The sequence below is a fragment of the Salvelinus fontinalis genome, chromosome 33, assembly GCF_029448725.1.
Source record: "Salvelinus fontinalis isolate EN_2023a chromosome 33, ASM2944872v1, whole genome shotgun sequence".
Classification (NCBI taxonomy): Eukaryota; Metazoa; Chordata; class Actinopteri; order Salmoniformes; family Salmonidae; genus Salvelinus; species Salvelinus fontinalis.
The window spans coordinates 47,159,228-47,173,579 of record NC_074697.1 but is presented as its reverse complement, the minus strand read 5'-3'; the positions used below and the strand labels follow the sequence as shown (position 1 = coordinate 47,173,579).

The 14,352-nt window shown below is 39.0% G+C and overlaps 1 protein-coding gene and 1 non-coding gene across 2 annotated transcripts; both read right to left on the bottom strand.

Annotated features, from left to right (window-relative positions):
- Positions 1-6,065: 6,065 nt before the first annotated feature.
- Positions 6,066-11,745, bottom strand: LOC129832424 (transcobalamin-1-like). Its single transcript, XM_055896477.1, has 4 exons — positions 7,364-11,745; positions 7,133-7,277; positions 6,723-6,862; positions 6,066-6,362 (listed from the first exon to the last, which is right to left on the bottom strand). The coding sequence occupies exons 1-4, from the start codon at positions 7,434-7,436 to the stop codon at positions 6,301-6,303; spliced, it is 420 nt and encodes a 139-aa protein (XP_055752452.1). The 5' UTR covers positions 7,437-11,745; the 3' UTR covers positions 6,066-6,300.
- On the bottom strand, positions 10,633-10,709 carry trnat-ugu (transfer RNA threonine (anticodon UGU)). The gene has a single exon. It is a non-coding gene; the product is annotated as a tRNA-Thr (tRNA).
- Positions 11,746-14,352: the final 2,607 nt, after the last annotated feature.

Below are 14,352 nucleotides of genomic sequence, written 5' to 3'. Positions count from 1 at the left end.
TGTGCTGATTATAGACACTTAATAGCGCATTTAAATTTCAAAAGATTGCGACCCCCCCCTCCCTTTGCCTCACAATGGTTTGATCCACTGCCAGTTCTTTAGCTGGCAAGGTAATAAAGGGTTCGTATCTACTGTCCGAAAGGGACATGTACGTAACTGACGTGAGGTTAATTCAGTCAATCCATAGCAGGTCCATAGCAATGTTATTTATTTATTTTTATGTTGGCAGGGTTCACACACTAGTTGAATTTGCAGAGCTAGCGCGCAAACTAAAGCAAACATTAACTATCAAGCTAGCTAGTACCTATTCCATTTATGTGGCGTCGTCAAAGATGGAATCTTTGCTATCGTCAGTTTATTCCAAGATCAGCATGCAGCTGTAGTGCTTCGACGTCCCTGTGATAAGGTTAGCAATAAACTGAAGTCCAAACTGAACAGAACAGAACTACACTCTCTTCTACCATTGTCTTAAATATATATAATGGTCTCGTTGCAAAAGATAAATTGTCGCTAGTGAACTTTTTTTATTTTATTTTATTTCACCTTTATTTAACCAGGTAGCAAAGATTATAGCAAACACACAGAAACGGAATTGGTGCTCGCTAGCTTTACAAATTCAGCTATTGTTGGAAGCCAGCCAATATGAAACAAACTATTTAAATTACAAAAGGTTGCAGCATGTGTTGTGTAAATGTGTGTGTGTGCAGCTAGGCCAGCCAGCCAGCCAGCCAGGTAGAAAAATGGCAGAAAAAAGTAAGAAGACGGACATCAGAGTATTTGTCAGTACACCAAAACGCATAGTAAGAACTCTAGTATCCTAATATCTCAAAGACTAGTTGATAAAATGTTCATAAGAAAGAAGTGAAATGCTAATGGAAATGTTTCACAATGATGTCATTAGGCAGAGCAGGCAACAGATGGCACACAGACAGCAGAGTTGGGGACAGATATGCAGGGACAGATTGGCAGACAGGGAGTCTCAGGTAAGTTTGTTGAGTCTTTGTTTGGCAACATTATGAAAGGTTCTCAATTTTTTTGACTTGTAAAATAGGGACATAATTGGAAAATGCCATGGATACCCCCACTCTGAACTTAAACTGGTGACTAAACTAAGATTTGTTTACGGCAATGGTATTGCTGTTGTGATTAATTGTGTAGTTTTGGGTACCGGTAGTTAGGAGTACGGCAAACACCTTATTTATTTTCTAGGAGACAGACTGAGTCAGTTAGGGTGGTGAAAGGGAAAGAGCCAGGGAGAGAGACTTCAGAGGACAGTGTCACAGCCACGGCAGGACCAAGTGTCACCCTTGTTGCCAGCAGCACCAGTATAGGGGACAGTGGCACAGCATTGTCCAGTTACCACAGTGATGGCACAAAACCATATCAGCCACACCCACAATTTATAGAACCGCAAACTCTTGCCAACAGAGTGTTGACGTTTCAAGAGAGATGGTTTCGCGATTTCCCCTGGCTACATTATAATCCATCAATAAAAGGAGTGTTGTGTTTTCACTGTAGCCAAGGGTTTTCAAGCCAGCCATCTTTTGGCCGAAGAGCTGATGCTGCCTTCATTAGTGCAGGATTTAGGAACTGGAGAAAAGGCATTGAAAAATTCACAGCACATCAAAATTGCCAAACCCACCGCCACTTTGTAATTGTAACAGCACACCAGCTAAATCCAATCAGTGTCCAGTTATGTCCAGCGCGTGGGGTAAACAGCAGGATGACGCAAGGCATTGCTTGATGAAAATTGTTAGTTCGGTGCGGCATGTAGTAAGACAGGGACAAGCCTTTAGAGGCCACACGGATGACATTGGGAATTTATACCAGATTTTGAAACTTAGGGCAGAAGAGGATGATCCCATTTTACTGAAGTGGTTAACAGAGCGTACCACAATGTACACAGGCCCAAAAGCACAGAATGAAATTCTGAACATCATGGCCAATAGTCATTCGAGGCATTGCAGCTGAGATTAGGTCTCTTCCGATTGTACAATTTTCATTAATTGTTGATGGTACTCAAGATGTCTCTGGTGCTGAACAGGAGAATGTCTGTCTGCGTTATGTTGACCATGACCATGTCCCTCACAAGGAGTTTATTGGGCTATACAGGGTGTCGGAGACAACAGGCGAGGGCATTGCGAAAGTGCCAACTGATGTGTTGTTGAGGAAACCCGCAAACATATGCTCGGTTATTTTGTTCAGTAATGTGTATAGCAGTGGTTCTCAACCTTTTTGGGGTACTGGAACCCCTGCATATTTTGAGGCAAGGCAGGCAAGGTTTTGAGCGGTCCTCAGGGACCTCCACCCCCTCTATATTATATGTAAACTTACTGGAAACCTTGTGGTACTGACTACATTCATTAGACTTTTTTATTTCACGGACCCCTTGCAATTAGTCCATGGATCCCTGTTTGAGAACCCATGGTGTAATTGATAGTTGTTCTTTTGTTTAGTAGTTTTCAGTACACTTACAAATTTTTTATTTCATGTTATTTTATTTAAAATGGCATACTTTGTGCGACATACTTGTCCATAGCTGCTGTTTGAAGAGTTGAGACACTGAAGGATATTTTGTTTGATTTACTTGGGTTTTTCATTGAAGTAGTTATTTTGCTTTTAGAACTGTACTTATTTTAAGCTTTTTGTTCTTGCAAAGATATTGTAGACTCAGGCCAGGTGCACATATTTAATGACTATATAAATGTATCAGAAAAAGTCAAATTAAAAGGTCAATTCAATACGGAGACCAACTTTGTGATGGTTCTCAATGGAGATTCTTTTAGATGTGATCACACCATGTTCATTGTATTTATGAAAACTACACCCATACAGTGTACAGTACCATTGTCACCTACTGACCTTTCTTGATATTGCTGGTTGTAAGTACGAATACCTGCATACATACTGGACTGGTAAGGAGCACTGCTATAACTATTATTAGTAGTAGGATTATAATGATTTAAACATTTGAACAAGTTGGGAAAACCCTTCAGTTAACTACTGTACCTATCAATTATCCAGTTGTAGGAATTATGGTTCCTCAATATACATTTAACAACGTATGCTATGTGTTACAGCACTACTTTTGGTGTCCCCCTCAGGAATTGCTCTTGAGAAAATTTAATGTAATTGTCCCCTCCAAGGTTGATCTCAGATTTTCGCCCCTGTGATAGAGTCCAGGTGAGTGTCATTATGATAGTAACGCTGGTGACAGGTGCGCGCCCTAACGAGCAGCCTAATGACATGTTTATCGTTCAACATTTTTATTAAGTTGGCGGCAAGTTATTACATTAAAAAAATCAAGCAGTTATTACAAACAGAAAAGGTATTACATTTACATTTGTTACATGCCCCGTTTTACTTTGTGCCCCTGTCACATGGTGTGTTTGACTAGACTAGACTAGATGTAACATAATAAATATAAACCCGTGACACTCAAATTAGTATGATATGTTACATTTGCTATGGTTACATAAGACAGATGGTTATTTAAGGCTGACAACTTTATAATTTTAGCTAATTGGCAACTGTTCAACTACTGACTACTTTTTTGCTACTTTGCAACTACTTAGCATGTTAGCTTTCCCTAACAATTACTGTAACCCATTTAGTGAACCCTTCCCCCAACCGTAACCATTTAACCTAACTCCTAAACTTAACCCTAACCTTAACCCCTAGTTTAGCTAACGTTAGCCAGCTAGAATTTGTAACATATCATACGTTTAGATTATCATTCTTTTTTACATATAATACGTTTTGCAAATTTGACCTCTATATACAGGACTAGTAAAGGCCCAGTGCACTACTTTTGTGAAAGTTGTTTAACTAAATGTACTTCTTTTTGAGTGTTTACCATCATTTGTAACTTCAGTCTGATAATTATCTGTACAAAACATTTAATCTGATAATACTTGTGGAATAAAAAAGTATTTGCTTGATATGTTTTCCAGTTTCTTGAAATACTTTGGAAATGCAACTTATTTCTATGTGAAAAGGGAAATGGTCTATTAATTCCTCTTACATTTTAGTAGACACTCGTATAAAGAGCAACTTTTTTCCAGTGCATACATTTTTCCACGGGGGTAATTGAACCCACAACCCTAGCGTTGCAAGCACCATGCTCTACCAAATCATAAACCACTTGATGTCTGAATGTACCCAATTACGGTATTGTGCTTTGTTTTTCTTCGTGGTGATGGAAAGTCTACAGGTACAAACCTAGATGACCAGTTTTTAGTCTTTGCCCATAACTTTGCATAAATTGATATAAATGTTTGACCACAAGGTTTTGTTCTTTATGGATTCCATTAGAATGAAGATTGTAGAGAAAAAGACAGGCCAACAACTTACAATTCCAACTATTGTATCCTTCAAGATATGATTCTTAATTATACAACTACTTTTTTTTGCCAAAGCAGAGATGCTGATTGTTATTTTTTTGCCTGTGCTACAGATGTCTATTATTTTTCAGTGGGTGCCTCAGCACCCTCAGCACACCTACTTCCCGCGGCTATGTCAAAAGGCTGTCCCGTTGGGGCTGGTGACTGGGGTGGTGTTTTCAACCAGTCTGGAGTGTGGTTGTTATTTTAGGCTGTCTGGTCTATCCAGACTGGTGATGTGACCTTGCAGCAGAACAAGTCACGCAACAGTAGAGATAACCCAATCTATAACACTAGAACACTTTTTCATAATCTCCCATCATGTCGTAGTCACCCAGACACATTTCGTAGTCCTTGGTCGCTGGCGGCTGGACATGGCTAGTTCTTCTGCGGGGCAGTGATGGCGCAGAGAAAGCACAGTGGGTCCAGGTATGTGAGAAGTAGCAGTCGGTGTCGTATCCCCATGGTGTGCTTCACTTGTCTACAAATCCCTGTTGTGTTTCCATTATCAGATATTGCACCAGTGTTTGCAAGCTTTTGTTATGCCACCTCTGAGGCCTGATCAAAAATCTTGTCTCCAGGACCAGCTGGAAATGTATGCCTCTGCTTCTACTCTTTGGTATTTTTATACTGTATTAGACCTGTAGACATTCCAACAGAGAAGGTGCACAATCCATAGAGTGGGTGTGCAGGAAATAACATTGGGAAGTCACTGTCAATGATTGATAAGACTGATTTAAGCTCATGTATGGTATGTTTTAAGCCCTTTACTGAACAGTCAAACATAATATTTAAATGTGTGCTTTTTTGTATGTGTTGCCAGCCACCAGCCAAGGTCACAGGCAATTCAGCTTGTAACTTTAGTGGACTACTAGTCCTTAAACTGCCAAGTGCATTTTGTAAAACAAACTTGGTTGATCAAATAATCATGCTCCATTTCCATGTAGAACCCTCTGCAGAAAGGCTTCTACATGGAACCAAAAAGGGTTCTACTATGGGGACAGACGAAAAACCCTTTTAGGTTCTAGATAGCAACTTTTTTAGTGAAAATATATACACACACACACACGTGAGTGTAAATAATATATACAGTCATTTCTGAAATGATTGTGTGCGCGTACAGGTATACACGTACACTGTACATGTATAATGATACTGTCACGACTTCTACCGAAGGTAACTCCTCTCCCTGTTCGGGCGGCGCTCGGCGTCGCCGGTTTACTAGCCGCCACCGATCCCTTTTTCCTTTTCTGGTTGTTTTGTCTGTGTTCCTTTTCACACCTGGTTTCAATTGCGTTTATTTCTGTGTGTATATAGGGCACCTGTTACCTGCCTTATTTCGTGCGGGATTAAGCTTGTGGGTATTTTGCGCTCGTTTATCGTTGATGTTTCTTGTTCTCGTTATTACGCACGTGTAGTTTATTTTCGGAACTGAGTTTGTTCCTCCGTGCGGTTGGCACGAGTTTCTGTATTGTTTTCACTGTTTAGGCACTGTGAACTGTGGGACCTTTATATAGACAGATCTGTGCCAATTTTGTATTGGTGGACTATGTATATATAATTATTATATTAAACACGCTTCTCAGTAATCCCTGCTCTCCTGCGCCTGACTCCTACACCTCTCACCGAGACGCACCTTATCACAGATACCACTGTTGCAGTCATTTTGTTTCCCCGCACAAGTGGTGCTCCATAGCTACTTGTACTTTATTAACCTTTACACAGTAATTACAAATGGAATGTTATTTTACAGTAGTCTGGGTATATAACAATATCATGGTGAAACTCTATTTTTCATTCTAAACAGTCTTAAGATTGACCATTACTACCATACTTATTTCCTGTTATGGTACATGTAATAAAATGCACAACAGCACTTTTTAAAATAAAACAGTATCAGTCAGGCGCTTCTGAATGTTCACCATTTTGTAAAATTCAGGATGATGCGGTCATTTGGTTCTGGGATGTAACAGCCAATACCTGTGAAAACAAGGTCCAAATAGATCATTTTGTGTTTACAGTATGTGCACAATCCATGTGACAAATACATTGTAAATAACACTAGCTTTTCTGCTTAATGCTATAGCTTTGCTCTCTGAGAGAGAGTGAGAGTTCTAAACACGGTCTTAACATTGTGAGAGTGAGACTACTACTCCTCACCCACATCAGGTCTGATCACGGGTCCATTCTTCACAGTCTGAACAAGGAGCTCCCAATAAGTGTGCTCATTTTGTGTTTACAGTATGTGCACAATTAATGTGACAAATAGATTGTTGTAAATAACGCTTGCTTTTCCCCTTTAGAGCGCGTGAGAGAGCGAGAGTCTAAATCATTACTCACCCACGTCAGGTCTGATCACGGATCCGCTCTTCCCAGTCTGAACAAGGAGCTCCCAATAAGTGTGCTCAGCATTGTCCCCGGCTACACCATTCACACTCTCCAGGAAAGGACCATAGTTGGGGTCCTCTGTGTAGGTAAACCTGGAAGAACAATGCTCAATGACATAACATCTTTGACACACCGTCTGCCAATTATAATACACCTTATCCATTCCAAAAGCAAGAATACCACCATTACTTTAGACATTGAAAACATGAAAATGACATACCTTGCCATGCAATAAATGACACATAGAACTACAGAACATTATCTGTAAATTGGCATAGAAACTATTGCTCAAACTGTATCATCGATATTGCATAAATGAGCTATTCTAGAAGTCAAGCAATAGAATCTACATTTCTACTGACTTGAAGTCTGAATTGGTCTGCTGCAGTCTCCTCATGGCACCGAGTAGGATCCCCCTGAACACAACGTCAGCACTGTAGGTCTCATTGGGTGCATTGGAGATGCTGTTGACTATCGTCAAATTGATGGGGTTTGATCCATGTTCCTCTGTAATAAAATTGTAACAAAAAATTAACTACACTGTATAGGTTATAAAGATAACATTACAAAGATGTAAATATATTCCACATTACTTTCAGTCAGGATCCCAGGAACCAGCAACAGCAGAGCTGCAGAGAGAAAAAATGCCATGATTAAACCCATCATGTATTCAGTTGGAAGTGTACAGTGATGCACTCACTCCTTTTTATATTAAAACTTGTAACCACTCCTTTAGTGAGTGCATATTCTTTATCTAGCCAACATGCTGGCTGGACTGAAAATAATCTGATTTCTTTCATTGTAATATTCATTCATTTCTCTTGCCGTCATACTTGTACTGTACATTTTGTACTGCCAAACTCAACATTTAGTTTGTGTCATATCTTGTATGTATCACCATCCGTCAACTTTAAAAAGTAAACTTGGATTATCGCACAATGACCTTGTATTCAACTTTCATAGTTTACTTATTGTACCGGCCTATAGTAGCCTGAGTACCAGTCTCTTTAGTTAACATTCCACTCCTTGTCATTTCCAATGAGTGCCAATTCCTCTTTTCAGAGGTGCAAACGTTTGTCGGCAGGTAGTAAAAATCTTGTGCAGTGACTAGCCCAACAGCTAAGGTCCCGAAGTGGGGTGGGGACCCCAACCAAAACGTCCTTATGGTCCTGAAAAGGCTAAGGTCTGTGAACAAAGGATACATTAAACCTTCAGCTTCAGACAACATAATAAAAGAATGTGAGAATGGATAACATTAAATCAGAAACCTTTGAAAAGTTGAGTCAATTCCCCTAAACCAAAAATTGGGGGAAACAAATTCTTTCCCATTTACCCCCATTGTAACCCCCAACTTCTTCATAGATGTTTTGTTATACAGAAATAACCCAAAAAAATGACAAAAGTGCTTTGGGTTGTTCAATATGCTGTACGTAACCAGGTCATAAATCCCGACCTATGGTTCGCAATGCTCCAACATAGGGACATAGAGCCATAGAGAAGAGCTCTGTGGCTTCAGGCTCGTGTGGAAGACTGGGAAATGTGGGGACACGGTGTCCAAGTAGGCTACATATTTTTTTCTTTCACTTTTATTTAATCAGGTAGGCTAGTTGAGAACAAGTTCTCATTTACAACTGCGACCTGGCCAAGATAAAGCAAAGCAGTGCGACACAAAACAGACATACAGTCAATAAACAAACATACAGTCAATAACACAATAGGAAAAAGGTCTATACAGTGTGTGCAAATGAGGTAAGATAAGAGAGGTAAGGCAATAAATAGGCCGTAGTGGCGAAATAATTACAATTTAGCAATTAAAACACTGGAGTGATAGATGTGCAGAAGATGAATGTGCAAGTAGAGATACTGGTGTGCAAAGGAGCAAAATAATAAATAACAGTAGGAGAATGTTGATGGGCTATTTACAGATGTGCTATGTACAGGTGCAGTGATCTGTGAGCTGCTCTGACAGCTAGTGCTTAAAGTTAGTGTGGGAGATATGAGTCTCCAGCTTCAGTGATTTTTGCAATTCGTTCCAGTCATTTGCAGCAGAGAACTGGAAGGAAAGGCGGCCAAAGAAGGAATTGACTTTGGGGGTGACCAGTGAACTATACCTGCTGGAGCGCGTGCTACGAGTGGGTGCTGCTATGGTAACCAGTGAGCTGAGATAAGGCGGGGCTTTACCGAGCAAAGACATAGATGACCTGGAGCCAGTGGGTTTGGCGATAATATGAAGCGAGGGCCAGCCAATGAGAGCATAAAGGTCGCAGTGGTGGGTAGTATATGGGGCTTTGGTGACAAAACGGATCGCACTGTGATAGACTACATCCAATTTACTAAGTAAAGTGTTGGAGGCTATTTTGTAAATGACACCGCCAAAGTCATTGTGTGTGAAAGCTATGTGTGTGCAAAAAATTACATCACAGATAAGACATTTAAAACTTCTTTGGGATCGGTGTCCCCTCCACGGGACGGTTAAGCTAACGTAGGCTAATGCGATTAGCATGAGGTTGTATGTAACAAGAACATTTCCCAGGACATATCTGATATTGGCAGAAAGCTTAAATTCTTATTAATCTAACTGCACTGTCCAATTTACAGTAGCTATTACAGTGAAATAATACCATGCTATTGTTTGAGGACTGCACAATTTTGAACATGAAAAGTTATTAATAAACAAATTTGGCACATTTGGGCAGTCTTGATACAACATTTTGAACAGAAATGCAATGGTTCATTGGATCAGTTTAAAACGCGGCACATACACTGCTGCAATTTAATGGCCAAAATCTAAGTTGCACCTGGGCTGGAATAATACATTATGGCCTCTCTTGCATCCCAAAGATTGTATGAACAAAAAAATACAAAAGAACGGTTGTTTTTTTCTATGTATTATCTTTTACCAGAACTATTGTGCTATATTATCCTACATTCCTTTCATTTACACAAACTTCAAAGTGTTTCCTTTCAAATGGTACCAAGAATATGCATATCCTTGTTTCAGTGTCTGAGCTACAGGCAGTTAGATTTGGGTATGTCATTTTAGGCAAAAATTGAAAAAAAGGGGCGGATCCTTAACTCGTGTAGTATGGTCTGTAACTCGACTCACTATTTGTAGTTTTATAGTCTGTTTGTGTTGTTGGTTTGGGCTAGCTTAATGTCCTGAGCCCGGTTTCCCAAAGACATTTTAAGGCTAAATTCATTGTTAGAACTTTCGTAGGGGCATAGTCAAATATCCAAGCTGTTTCCCAAAACCATCGTTAACTTTGTTAGATGCTTTCTTGCCCACTTAATACACAGAAGATCTCCACTATACATGGAATCACATGGTTGAGTCGTTTATCTGCGACAGGGTCGTCACTAGTTACCACAGCCATAAACCATGCCTATTTCTACAATTTCTCTTCTTAAAATGTTATTTTAAACTTGACCTTAACCCTAATCTTAACCACACTACTAACCTTATGCCTAACCCTAACCTTCAAGTAAGAGCAAATGGCACATTTGTTTTAATCCATTTTTACGATGTAGCCAATTTTGAATTTGTGATTGTGCTATCTAGTGAAAACCCTGTGACAGCCATTAACTTTAGAACAAAGTTGACTACAAATACGAAGTTGCCAATGTCTTTGCAATTTATACAAAACAAGCTACATATAAAAATGTTTCAAATGAAAACTGAGATGACTGTGTTAAAATAAAGATCAGGCTATAGGTGTTTTCAATCATATTCAATTGACTTCTATGCTACTGTCAGTCATTTGTCTCAATATATTTCATAATGTTTACATTTACATTTAAGTCATTTAGCAGACGCTCTTATCCAGAGCGACTTACAACTTGGAAAGTTCATACATATTCATCCTGGTCCCCCCGTGGGAATTGAACCCACAACCCTGGTGTTACAAGCGCCATGCTCTACCAACTGAGCCACACGGGACCAAGTTTAGTTGAACATGTTTGCAATTATGTGCCAAATCGGTGATTTACTGCATTTTTATTGGGTAAGCATTAGAATAAGCTGCCTCAATTTGCAGCCGTAGGTGGTTCTTTCACTAGGAGCTGATCCGTCTTCAGTATTGTGAAATAATTGTAATGTTAAGGAAATATTTGAATGGAGAAAGCTGATCTGAGAGCAGTGCTCCTTTTTATTCGATCCACATCTTCCAACCGACGCACTTAGCCATCGTTCTCTCTGCGTGGTGGTTTGGGAAACGCATGTTCCATCAGCCATTGTAGCAAAGATGCATTGTTAAAAAACTCGTAAGGCTAAGTTCCATTGCTATCGGGAAACCGGGCGCTGGTTGCTAGCTAGCATTCACTCATGTGGCTAATGTTAGCGCCATCATGAAAAGGGGCATGAGTGAATCCCTAAAATATTTCGTATTTTCTAAGAAGTGAGAATTCTTGGGACAAGGCAATGTTGAAACGTAATCTTTAAGGACCTGACTGAGGGGCAGAGGAGAGGCAGAATGATTACGAGCCGGAGGTTACGGCGAATTCCACAGCACCATGATTCCCTGTTATAGGTTCAGCTCAAGCTGTTGGTTTTGCATTTAGTACCCACTAGTACTTTTTTTTTTATTAGATAGCCCTTACACGGGCCTTTGTTTGTACTGCCCTGGGGAGAGTTGAAAGAACACCCAATACAGTTTCCTTCTTTTTGTTGAAGTCACGTCTCTGCATCTCATTTTGTGCTATCCCGCTTAGGACTGTGTTAGTGAATGGGTATAGCCTTTCACAATATCTTTTACTGGAGGCGATGGAAGCTATCAAATCATTCGGAATTGTTTTCAACCTCCCAGAAAAGACAGTTGAAAGTTCCACATGTTCAGCAAGTAAAGCATCGTAACGTGCAATTACCCCTGAAAGCTCCTTGTAGTTGTCCTTGTTAACGTAACTTTCCCTCTCGTCGTGTCCTCCTAAAAGCAAATTCTTGCATGCCCTGCTTTTGTGTAGCTGAACGATCGATTATCTTCAGGTCACTGCACTCACCTTTCGACCAAGGCTGACTTTTCAAAAAGCAGGTAAGGCTTGGTCGAAAGGTGAGTGCAGTGACCTGAAGAACATTGATCGTTCAGCTAAACAAAAGCAGGGCATGCAAGAATTTGGTTAACAGGGAGCCTTTCATCAAGCACTTATTTGGGGACATATGAATATGTAGTATAGTTTCATCTAAAAAGGATAACTTTAAGGTTTCACCATTTACCTTTTTATGACATTTCACTGAGGATGGTCCTCCCCTTCCCCCTCTGACGAGCCTTCACTGCTGTACACACAATAATTTCAGAAATATCCTTTTACCACACACACACACACACACACACACACACACACACACACACACACACAAAGTAAAATTCTTGGGTGGCGAGTTGGTACAATTCCAAGTCTGGAAGGTTAAACCACCCTCAGACTTAAAGAGATGTAAAACATTCATTTTTATTCTATGAGTTTTATTTGCCCATATAAAGTCTTATGGCCCGAGTATACATTTTTAAAGAATGTCTTCAGTGGGGTAATTGGTATTACCGAGAATAAATATGAAAACTTTGGGAGCCATGCAATTCTGAAGAGGTAAATTCTACCTGTAAGATTTTGGGGAATATTCTTCCATTTAAATAGATCTGCTTTCATATTGTTGAGTAATGGGATAAAGTTCTCTTTATTATTTGTTGTCACTTAAGCATCCTAAGTATTTTATATTTTATAATGTTCCACTTTGTCACGTTCCTGACCGGTTTTCTGTTGTTTTGTATGTGTTTAGTTGGTCAGGGCGTGAGTTGGGGTGGGTAGTCTATGTTATGTGTTTTCTATGTTGGGTTAATGGTTTGCCTGGTATAGTTCTCAATTAGAGGTCAGGTGTTTGACGTTTCCTCTGATTGAGAGCCATATTAAGGTAGGTTGTTCTCACTCTTTGTTTGTGGGTGATTGTTCCTGTGTCAGTGTATACCACATGGGACTGTTTCGTTTGTTCGTTCGGTTTAGGTAGTCTGTTCCTGTTCGTGCGTTCTTCGTCTATATGTAAGTTCGTTTGTTTCAGGTCTGTTGCCTTCGTTTATTGTTTTGTAGTTTGTTCTAGTGTTTTGTCAGTGTTTCGTCTGTTAAATAAATTCAGTATGTATTCATCACCCGCTGCGCCTTGGTCCGTTCAATCACCACAAGACGAACGTTACACACTTAAAGGATTGTTTAGATCAAGAGTTATTATTTTTCATTTTCCTATTGCCATTACTTCCGTTTTTCCAAGTTTTATATCCTGAAATTTTAGAGTTTTCAGAAAGTATTTTTGAAAATTGAGTTTTCAATATTGGTCAGGTATATCAGGAGATCGTCGGCAAATACATTGTGTATTTTTACGTTTAGTTTGGTAAACAAATACTGATACCTGTTAAGTTTGGGTTCTGTCTAATTCTTTCTAAGCGGTTAAATTGTCAGTGCAAACAGGATAGGGAGTGGGGCAATCCCTGTCTTGTGCCATTTCTAATGCAATTTCTTAAGAAAATGTATTTGTTTATATTTTTACTTGAGGATATTTATATACCATTTGTATTAAATGTATTATTTCAGCTGGAAAGTTCAAGGCTTTCAACTTTTTTATTCGAAAAGGCCATTCAAGACAGTCAAAAGCCTTTTTGGCATTAACAGCCATTATTGTTAAATCTATCTTTTTTTGCATATTCTATTATAAAGGGTTCTTGTATTTGTTTGTCTATTTTTAATGAACCCTGTTTGATTGATATGCATTAAGTCTTCAGACGCTTGCAATTATTTTGCATAAGCTTTTATATTATTGTGTTGCAAATTATTCAAGTTATGGGTCTGTAATCAGCAGGGGACTCTACAGATTTTAATATAACTTTGATACATGGAACTAGGAAGTAGTGAATTGAGTGATACACTACATGACCAAAAGTATGTGGACACCTGCTCGTTGAATATCTCATTACATAATCATGGGCATTAATATGGGTTGTACCCCTTTGCTGCTATAACAGCCATTCCTGGTGCTTTTCTCTGCGTGAATGTTTTAACCCGGTCTATTTTTGGGTGAACTCTATTTTACCCGATTATTTTTTATATTTTTTATTTTTTTTGGTCTGTTAATTTTTTCAGGGTTGTCGATTGAGGCTGAATGATCAGTCCAACTGTTGTTTAATTATGATTTCTATAGATTTTCATAAGTTTTTAAAATTGTTGTTAATCCCGTTGTGATTTCTAATTAACTAACTTGTATTCTATCTTAAAAAATTACCACTGGTTTCAAGTGTATTGATTTTGTGAGGGTTGTGTAATGTTTACCAGGTTTCTTTGGTATTAAGTAGTATGCCTAATTTGAGTTTAACCTGTCGTTGGCTTTCTTCAAAAGTTAAAGATCATATTCCTGCTTAAATTTGAAATATGTATTTTCTTCTAAAACTTGTAAAGATTTTTTATGGGCTTATTTTAAGATAGTAATTACTTTCTTAAATTTAAATTTCTAACTCAGATTTAACTTTCGAGCCAGTAAATTGTTGAGTGCATTTTGGGAGGAAAAAAAGTCAATTCTTGAATAGTTTGTTTTACTTTGAGAAAAAAAAAGGAG

What these genes read in the sequence shown, in the direction of transcription:
- LOC129832424 (XM_055896477.1), bottom strand. Translation starts at nt 7,436, where the DNA reads ATGATGGGTTTAATCATGGCATTTTTTCTCTCTGCAGCTCTGCTGTTG. An exon ending in CAGACCAATTCAGACTTCAA is followed by an intron (nt 6,863 to 7,132) that starts GTCAGTAGAAAT and finishes TTGTTCTTCCAG; the next exon opens with GTTTACCTACACAGAGGACC. An exon ending in CGTGATCAGACCTGACGTGG is followed by an intron (nt 6,363 to 6,722) that starts GTGAGTAATGAT and finishes TTGTTTTCACAG; the next exon opens with GTATTGGCTGTTACATCCCA.